Source organism: Bos grunniens, chromosome 2, assembly GCF_055505025.1.
Source record: "Bos grunniens cultivar Pamir isolate PY7600 chromosome 2, Bosgru_T2T1.0, whole genome shotgun sequence".
Classification (NCBI taxonomy): domain Eukaryota; kingdom Metazoa; phylum Chordata; class Mammalia; order Artiodactyla; family Bovidae; genus Bos; species Bos grunniens.
In genome coordinates, this window is record NC_141166.1 from 92,173,923 (window position 1) to 92,184,335 (window position 10,413).

The 10,413-nt window shown below is 35.9% G+C and overlaps 1 protein-coding gene across 8 annotated transcripts in view; it reads left to right on the forward strand.

Annotated features, from left to right (window-relative positions):
• The window catches only part of RIF1 (replication timing regulatory factor 1), a 62,345-nt gene that overhangs the window by 45,137 nt on the left and 6,795 nt on the right, over positions 1-10,413 (forward strand). For 4 of the 8 annotated variants that reach the window (XM_086353374.1, XM_086353327.1, XM_086353320.1 and 1 more), the window contains exons 30-35: positions 177-3,395; positions 5,339-5,485; positions 5,784-5,861; positions 5,951-6,066; positions 6,453-6,606; positions 10,141-10,249. In XM_086353374.1, coding sequence (XP_086209500.1) covers positions 177-3,395; positions 5,339-5,485; positions 5,784-5,861; positions 5,951-6,066; positions 6,453-6,606; positions 10,141-10,249 — 3,823 coding nt within the window. The remainder of the gene's footprint in view (positions 1-176; positions 3,396-5,338; positions 5,486-5,783; positions 5,862-5,950; positions 6,067-6,452; positions 6,607-10,140; positions 10,250-10,413) is intronic. The other 4 variants (XM_086353338.1, XM_086353346.1, XM_086353356.1 and 1 more) reach the window with 3 other exon arrangements.

Here is a 10,413-nt window from a genome sequence, read left to right on the forward strand (position 1 = left end):
TCAAATACTTAAATTGGAAACACAAATTAATGAGCATCTACCATCACCTTTGGAATATTTTTAAAATGTCGAAAGCCAGATTGCCCTTTGACTTGCTAAAGTTTTAAACAGAATTTCTCCAGAAAGTCAGACTTATTTTCTGGTTAATCTGTATGTATGTGTACATTTTTGTGCAGGAGGAACAAAAGGAGAATGACATTGTCGTTCCTCAACATGTCATGGAAAACTGCGGTATGGATGAACATCTTGAAAAGGCTTCCCTTTTGAATAATGAGTGTGGTTCTGTTGAGGAAACCAGTCCAAAAATACTGAGCAGTAATAATGATGCCAGAAAAAAAGCTTTAATTGCTTCAAATAAACCAACAGAATGTGCATCTACTACAGAAAATCCATCTGGTGTCAGCAGTAGCTCGGTTTCTATTGCCACCATTTCTGGAGCTCCCTTACAGCCTACAAGTCGAAGGCAGTCCTTTATTACTTTGGAAAAGTTTGATGGTTCAGAAAATAGACCTTTTAGTCCATCACCCTTGAATAATATGTCATCAACTGTAATAGTGAAAAGTAACCAGGAAGGCATGGGTAAAACAGATAATCCATCAAAAGCAAAGAAGAGAGAAGTGGCTCTTTCCAAATCTGACTCTGAAAAAATAACACATGGGACTAAGAGATCAAGCCGAAGGTCGAGTAAATCTGAACCAATAGGGAGTAAAAAGTCTAAACCCTTAATGAGATCTGAACAAGAGAAAAGTACTCAAGAATCTGTTGATGGCACAGTAGCCTTAGAAAATAACCCACCTGGCTTGCTTAATCAGACAGAATGTGTGTTAGATAATCAGGTTCATCTCTCTGAATCTACAGTGGAGTTTGAGGATACAATGCTTGAATCAACAGTGGAGAATACTGTATTAGAAAACAATACTGTAGAAGAGAGAACCTTAGAAGTTAACTTGGAATCCAAAGAAAACACACCCCCAGCCATAATAACGGATCAGACAGTAAATGAGGATAGTCATATTCAGGTAACTCCAAATCAGAAAACCCTTAGGCGATCTTTAAGGCGACGTTCAGAAACAGCAGAACCAACCACTGATAGCCAAGATAAAGAAAATAATCATCAAAAAAGGGAAAGACGTAAAGAAGAAGAAAAGACTCCGCAGAAGAGTCCGTTACATGTAAAAGATGATGTTTTACCTAAGCAGAAATTGATTTCTGAACAAAGTGTACAGGGAAACTTAGTTGACAAAGGAAATAATTTACATGAGAAGGCTTTTGGGGAGACCAGTGCTAATGCTGAAATTGATGAAAATAGAAGAAAGCCAGATCTTGAGAATACTAAATCTGAAGGAGATGGTGTGCCGGACATTGCAGATAAATCCTCTGAGAAACCAGTAAGGGGACGAACACGATACCAAACAAGAAGAGCATCCCAGGGTTTACTTTCCAGCATTGAAAACTCAGAATCTGATAGTTCTGAGGCAAAAGAAGAAGGTTCTAAAAAGAAAAGATCTGGAAAATGGAAGAACAAAAGCAGTGACAATGTTGACATGGAAGATCAAGAAGAGAAAATGGTAAAACAGGAATGTATAAAAATTGAAAATCAGGCACATGATTATAAAGGGAATCCTGAAGTAGACAAAGATATAAAATCTCAAATCTGTGAAAAAGGAGATGAAAGTACTACTGTAAGTCTTCAAGATTCTACCGTATCTCCAGATTTATTACAAGTTTATGATGATGTATTGAATACTTCTGAGGGAGAAAGTAAAAGTAACAAAGATGCAGACCATTCCTTTTCAAATCCTTCTGTACCAGAATCAAATCTAAGGACTAGAAATGCCAGTAAGAGGTTACATAAGCGAGATTCTATAGAAAATAGCATGGGGGAATCCTCAAAAATAGGGACATCAGACATTTCTTTGCTTTCTGAAAAAACTCTTCAGACAGTAGAATGCCAGCACAAGAGAAGTAGGAGGGTGAGGCGATCTAAAGGTTGTGATTGTTGTGGAGAAAAATCACAGTCTCAGGAAAAGTCATTTACTGGGTTAAAGGATATAGAAAATTACGATGTAAAAGTCAGTGAAACAAAAAAGACAGATGGGGAAACACCTGTATCTATTTCAGAAACTTCGAAAGCTGATCTGTCCTCGGAGGTTAAACTTTTAGATGAGCATCATAGTGTGAATTTTCATTTGGATCTCAAGGAAGAGAATGATACTACTAATGATTCATTAATTATATCTGAAACTGAGTTAAAAGAAAATACTACTCAAAGCTTTCTTCCTTCTGAAATGGTAAAATTTAAAGAAACTTCTCGTAGGGATTCTGAGGAAGCAATATCTCTAGAAACCCAGGAGCCATCTAATAAGAAATGTAAAACTGTTGACCCACATTTAGATGTTTCCAAAGATATTTCACTGAAATGTTTTTCTTTGGAGACCAAAGAAGAAAAGTCAGAGGCCACTTCAAAAGAGAAATTGAGTACAGAGAACATTGTTATTGTTGAATCAAATGCAGAATCAAATCCAGAAGTAGATGCTATGGAATTGAATGTAGAAAATGATCAGTCTGAAGCTGGCTTCTCTGAACAAAAGAATGTCAAAACTGGTATTCCAGGGAAAGAAGTAACAGAGGAAAACAGTGAAAGAATGGATACACCTGAAAAACTGAAAGCCAATGAAGCAGTAACTGAGGAATTTAATTCAGCTACTGATTATTCGGATACTCCGACATCTGTAAAAGTGAATGCTCAGGTAGAGATCTCTGAACAAATAGCGGTTGGGGAGCTAGGTGGAGGAAGTGATGAATCTGATCCAGGCTCATCTGAAGAAATGAACGCTGAAATGAAAAATTGTGAAAAAACAGCGGTTTGTGAGGTGACTACTGAATCTGACCACGTCACTGAAACCGAAGACGAAGATGTAACTACCACGGCTTCTCTGCCTATAGAAGTTGAAACAAAGGAATTAGATGTAGAAGTCAATAACTTTGTTCCCGACACACTTGAGATGATCACTAAAGAAGGAAAGGTTGACCCTAACAAAACTGAAACGAATACTGAACCTAATAAATTGGAGGAAACACAGTTAGATGACAATCAGATGGTAGTGGAAAGTAATGAAACTTTACCGGAAGTTCACCATACTTCAGAGAAAGTAGAGGAGATAGCACAACCTCTGACATCTGAAACAGATATTTCTGGACTAATATCAGAAGACAGTAATACATCTCCTCAAAAATCGAAGGATATTGATCCTTTACTCATGTCAGCAAACGAGAGTCCTAGTGGCATGCACACACGTTGTGTGTGGTCTCCTTTGGCTTCTCCATCCACCAGCATTTTAAAGAGAGGACTAAAAAGACCCCAAGAAGATGAAATCTCGTCACCTGTCCACAAGGTAGGGGGATGGATGCTGAATGTTCATGAGTCCAAGGTTAATTGGGATAGTTTGGCCACTTGCTGACACTTGGTAAATGATGGGATATTGGGCGTACATGACCATTCGTTATGAATATATGCTATGACAGGGAAGAGGGCAGGCAGAAGGTGGACGTTGAGAAAAAGACTGAAGCCCTTTAGGTATTCCTTTATTTCAGGACCTGGTGTCTGTCGCTCAGTTGTGCTCGACTCTTTGCGATCCCATGGACTGCAGCCTGCCAGGCTCCTCTGTCCATGGGATTTTCCAGGCAGGTATACTAGAGTGGTTTGCCATTTCCTTCTCCAGGGGATCTTTCCGAACCAGGGATCAAACCTGGGTGCCTTGCACTGCAGGTGGATTCTTTACTGACTGAGCTACCAGGGAAGCCTAACACTTAGCTATAAATCTTTATACAACCATCACCATTTTTCACATTTTGCAAAATTGATAATCTCTCATGGTGATTTTTTCTCTGCTATATAATACACAAGGAAACACTTAGAAACCAATAAAGGAGCTTTAGTTAGTACTTACTGTGTACTAGGACATTATCCTGTCTGTTTCACATGTCTTTATATAAACTTAGACCTTTAACAATTAAAAATTTCTTTAGGCTATGCCTTCATTAATTTCTGCGTATGATTTCATTTGTAATTAATCTTGTTAATGCCCCCATCTTCTTCACTACATTTTAATTCTTGTAGTTTGTACACATATGGATTACCTATGTATCTGCTTTAGTCTCTGACCCTGTGACTTGCACATAGTTTAGAAAGGAAAAGTTGCATGTGCTTTACATAGCTCCACTTGTCCTCTATAACTAGCTATTTTATAAAGGTACTGTGTGGGCATTCCTTAATTTTGAAATTGGACCTACCATTTACTGTGGAATATATGTGTTTATGTATACAAACATGTATATATAGATAAAATCATACTGACACGTAATTTTGCCTTTAGCCAGCACATTGTGAAAACTTTCCCAAAATATACTAAAAATTTTTAAATTGAGAGTTCAAAGATTAGTTCTTAGGAAAACTTAACACTTGAGGGTTTTTGGTTTGGTCTTGCTTTGCTTTTGAGTCTTTTACCTTTTTTTTTTTTTAATCTTAGGTTTAAATAGGCCATAGAAGTTCTTGAAAAATTTATGAAGATGAAATGATGTCTTCAGTATACTTTAGATTATTAATGCCAGTTAACTGTAGTCATGTTTTGTTTGATAGTAGCTCGTTTAATTTTTATTTACATATGATAGTTTTCTATAGCAGATATTTATAGAAAGTTCCCAATATTTTGGGAATAAGACATTTATATACATATTATGGTTTTGCATGCCCCGTTGGATACTTTTACCAGACAGCTGAGTAGCTGAATAAAGAGTTTAGAAAAGGCCAAAATAACTTCAAGCTGGGCTAAGCTTTTTTTTTTTTTTTTTTTTAACAAAAAATCTTTGTTAAAAAAAATTTTTGTTTTTGTTTTAACAAAAAATCTCACCCATTGCTGTGACTCTGTTACCCTCAAAGAATTAAGAACTAAGATTATTAAGGTATACCAAAGGCCAGTTAGTGCTGTCTCTGCCTCTTTACCTCGTTCTTTATGGTTTGTAGTAAGCCTATGAGATTAGTAGAAATTTGTATACTTTTAACTGTCACATGCAATTTCATCAAGTTTCTGCTACTATCCTTTCATTCTCCTCGTTGCTGTACTTTGTATTAGACCATGGATACTTGGAATGACCCTTGGTCTTGAGTAATAGTTGTGAAAACAATCACCAGGAGCAACTGCAAGTATGTGCAGTTGGCTTCTAGTAAGATAAATTAGGCCTCCAAACATACATGCTATTTTTGGCTGACCTTATAATGAGAGTTTATGGTATTTTTTAAAACTTTTTAAAAATAAAAACATGACTTAAATGTTTTCAGGTTCGCCGTGTCTCCTTTGCAGATCCTATATACCAAGCAGGATTGGCAGATGACATTGATAGGCGATGCTCTATTGTTAGGTGCCATTCTTCAAATAGTTCTCTCATGGTAAAAAGTGTTAAAACTTCACCTACTGTGCAATCTAAGGTAAGCTGTAGGCTTTAAAAAATACATATGCAAACACAGAATTGCATCGGGTAATTTGTCTTTTTAAGAAACAAAGCATACTTCGTTTGGATATATTTTTCTTTTGTCTGCTTAAAGCAGACATGAAGAGAAGAGGTGGTAAGAAGCATTGATGAGCCAGCCAGTAATTGATCCAGTAGTATTATTATTACATTTTACATTTTCTGAAAATTGTAAGATATGACTACAGTCTGTCAGTTGTAAAAATAAACTTGTAAATCTAGGGTTCTGAGATTTTTTTCTCCTTTCTTCTGTCTAGCATAATACCACTTCAGCCAAAGGATTTCTGTCCCCAGGATCACGTAGCTCTAAATTTAAGAGCTCAAAGAAGTGTTTAGTAAGAAGTGCTTTAGTTTTCATGCAACTTTATATTTTCATGTTCAGTTAGGTGACCTCTGTTTAACAGCTTTTGAAATTTATTCTAAGATTGCAGAAATGGCTAAGGAATCTGTGCCATGCCCAACAGAAAGTGTTTACCCTGCTTTGGTGAACTGTGTAGCACCAGTTGAAATCATTTTACCTCAGATTACATCCAACATGTGGTAAGTGGTTATTGATCTCTGGCCCATACCTAGAGATGCCGCTTTGTTAACAGGGATGTTTAAATGATCAGGGTTCTCATGTTTAGGATTGATTTATCCATACTTTCACACATTTTATTTTAGAAGTAAATGAAAATACAGCTGGGAAGATGGTTGAGATAGGGCAGTAATAGAAGTATTGAACGGTTGATCTTGCTTGAGCCAGGCATATACATCAGATTCAAATTTTGTTGTAAATGCACGTATGTCCATCCTCTGTGGGATAGGTGTGTCTATGTAAATTTTGTTATAATTGAGCTTAAATCAGGAAATTCAATTGGATAGGCCCTTACAAATAGAAAATATAAAACTTTGTGATGTTTTTCCTGTTTCTCTTATCTCTTTAGGGCAAGAGGACTGGGACAGCTCATTAGAGCCAAGAATATAAAAACAATTGGCGATTTGAGTACCCTTACAGCATCTGAAATAAAAACTCTTCCTATCCGTTCTCCAAAAGTGTCTAACGTAAAAAAGGCTCTCAGAATATATCATGAGCAGCAGGTAAAGACGTAGATGTTAAACTGTGTATGAGTAAATGATGAAACAGTACAACTCCAAAAGTTTGCATTTCAAGTATTGCTTTAAAAGCTCATTTTATATGATGCCTTAACTTCCTTTACCCTGCAGTCAAGAGTAACTTAGAAGGTTGATTTATAATTCCACAGAGAAGTTTACTTATTTGTTTTGTACTGTTATTGTGTATTACACCTCTTTATTCTTTGAATTCTACTTTTCTAGCTCGTCTTTTATGTCTACCAACTAAGTGATTGGTTTCCTGGCTGCTATTTCTAAAACCTAGATGTTCAGATCTAAACATTTACTCCCAAAAAATCTTGCAGATTTGTGGTTAACAGTATTTTGATTTTGATATCCAAAGCAGTTGTGATCTTTTTTTTTTTTAACTTGTTCTTCCTATCAACTTTTTTTTTTTTTTTTTTAATTAATACACACAAACATTTTCAGGTTATGGACATTTCTTAAGATTCTTATGAAAACCGAGATTATTTCCCTCTAAAAATACATACAGAAAATTTTATGTATCATTTCAGAAGAATTTACAAACTGTCTGAAACCCATTCAGAAACCTTTTATGTATTCATCGATAGGCAAAACTGTGAATAAATAAAAAACGAAGTATGTTAAGAGTGAAAATGGTGTTCTATTAGAATTTCTGAGATTGGAGTTTGCAGGCTACTGAAAACTTCAGTATTCTTAAAAGTCCTTGATTTATTATTAATTTTGTTTGATCTTTTAAAACATTTAACCAGTTCAAGAAAAACAAAAACTATTAGTAATTTGCATTTTTGTAAGATGAAGAGTTGAAACTGCTTTATTGAGGTACAGCCACATACCATAAAATTCGCCCACCCAAAGCACACAAGTGGTTTTTTAGTACAGTCACAAAGTACCACAGCCTTCACCAAGACCTAATTTTAGAACATTTTTTATTCTTTTAAAAAACGGAACAACATCTACCCATTCATCAGTCACTGCATTTCCACCCCCAAAGCAACTATTAATTTTGTCTCTCCTATTGTGGACATTTCATAAAAGGTGGGTTCTTATAACCTGTATATAGTCTTTTGTGATTGGTTTCTTTAACTGAGCATAGTGTTTTCAAGGTTCACAAGTATTAGTACTTCATTCCTCTTTATGGTTAAATAGTAGGTTGGTGCAAAAGTAATTGTGGTTTCAGACCTTGAATTTTAAAACATTATATGAATAACTAGGTTCAAACACATCTTTATTAATCAAAATAGGAACCATTATAGTCAGCACCTTTTTCCCAGTGAGAAATGTTTGTTTATTCTTGTGGTGTAAAAATCTATCCTTTGAGAGTTGATGAACCTCTTGAAAGTAGTTTCTGCCTACTGCTGGGTGTGGAAATGTTTTCCCTGGAAAAAAGTTGTCAAGATGCTTGAAGAAGTGGTAGTTGGTTGGCGATAGGTCAGGTGAATATGGCAGATGAGGCAAAACTTTGTAACCCAAGTTGTTCATTCAACTTTTGAAGTGTTAGTTGTGCAACATGCGGCTAGACGTTATTGTGGAGAAGAATTGGGGTCATTCTGTTGACCAATGTCAGCTGCAGGGGTTGCAGTTTTCGGTATATCTCATCAATTTGCTAAGCATACTTCTCAGATGTAATGGTTTCACCAGGATTCAGAAAGCTGTAGTGGATCAAATGGGCTGCAGACCACCAAACGGTGACCATGACCATTTTTTGGTTACAATTTTGTCTTTGGGAAGTGCTTTGGAGCTTCTCAGCCCAGCCACTGAGCTGTTCATTGCTGGTTTTTGTACAAAATCCACTTTTCATTGCATGTCACAATCTGAGAAATGTTTTGTTGTTACTGTGTATAATAAGAGATGACGACACTTCAAAATGATGATGTTTTTGATTTGCAGTCAGCTCATGAGGCACCCACTTAACCAAGCCTTTTTACCTTTCCAATTTGCTTCAAACACGGAGCAACTGTAGAACGGTTGACGTTGAGTACTTGGGCAACTTCTCTTGTAGTTGTAAGAGGATCAGCTTCAATAATGGCTCTCACTTGGTCTTTTTCAACTTGCGATGGTCAGCCACTATACTTCTCATCTTCAAGGCTCTTGTCTCCTTTTCAAAACTTCTTAAACTACCACTGGACTGTATGTTCACGAGCAGTTCCTGGGCCAAATGCGTTGTTGATGTTGTGAGTTGACTTCTCTTTTTGTGACTCATTTTGAACTCAAATAAGAAAACTGCTCACACTTGTTTTTTGTGTAATATCATTCCCATAGTCTAAATAAATATAAATAGCAAGTCATAAGTCGTTAGCAAAAAAACATAAAGCGAGAAATGCTCATTAAAATGATGTATAACATAACCACATTTATTTTGGAATGTATTTCAGTATCAAATGATGAATTTCAACTGTGAAAACTAGAATTACGTTTGCACCAACCTAATAATACCTCATTCTGTGACTGTACAGCATTTTGGTTATCCATTCATCACTTAGTGAACATTTGGGTTGTTTACACCCTTTTCTATTACAAATATGCTGTTATGTACATTCATATACAAGTTTTTGTGTGGACATGTTTTTTATTTTTCTTAGGTGTATCTGTAACAGAATCTAATTTCTGGGTCATACGGGAACTCTGGCTTCCCTGGTGGCTCGGTGGTAAAGAATGTGCCTGCCAAATGCAGGAGATGCCGGTTAGATCCCTGAGTCAGGAAGATCCCCTGGAGAAGGACAAAGCAACCCACTCTAATTTTCTTGCTTGGGAAATCCCATGAATAGAGGAATCTGGTGGGCTGTAGTCTATGGAGTGGCCAAGAGAGTCAGTTGTATATAAACAACCCCCAGTGATTTTAAGCAGCTAAGTATAACCCCTTAATTTTATTCTCCAGATTACAAATCTTGCAGGTAGTGTCCCTTCACATTTTTATAAACCTAAGTTGTGGGAATGGTTAAAAAGTTGATGGACAGGTGTTGAGGAAGGGGGAATTTAAATTTGATAAATTTAAGTCATTGAATTCAGGGGTCTTTGTTTTTGGATGAAATTATCAGTCCATGGAGTTGCAAAGAGTTGGACACGATGTGATGACTAAACAGCAGAAACAATCTGAAAGTAGCATTTTCTCAATCAGCAATCAATAAGCCCTGTTCCCAGACCTTTGAAAATTGTGTTCTTTTTAAAAATAGAAGTCCATATATTTAAGCTTGAAAATGTCTGCCTTAGACTTGCTTTTCCCATGTTCCCAAACCTAGAGAATAAAATGTAATTTTTCTTGGCTACCACAGCTATATTTCTGGACAAATTCATTAAGAAATAATATAAATTCCTTAACCTCTCTTTGAAAAAACACTACATAGTTCTGTTTTTGTGTTAGTAGAACCATGGGTTCTTAACAGTATTAGCCAGACTGTAAAACATAGTATGTCAGATTCTTTTCCAGTGTTAGTGGTTTTATTATTATTAGTCCTGTTAAAAATAACTCAGTTTGTCACTTTTGTTTTTATTTTTACTTATCTTAATGCATAAATCAAGGTGAAGTCTCGTGGACTAGAAGAGATTCCAGTTTTTGATATTTCTGAAAAAACAATAAATGGAATGGAAAATAAATCTATCTCTCCTGATGAAGAAAGACTTGCCTCAGGTATATTTTAACAAAACGGGACAGTTTTATAAGATTGGTTGACTTTATTGAAGAAATACTTTGTTATTCTGCTTTTAGTTCTAATTTGAGCATGCTCTGTGAATTTTTTTGTGTGATAGTTGTCAAATACATGAAAAAATAACTGACTTCAAGTATATCCAGTT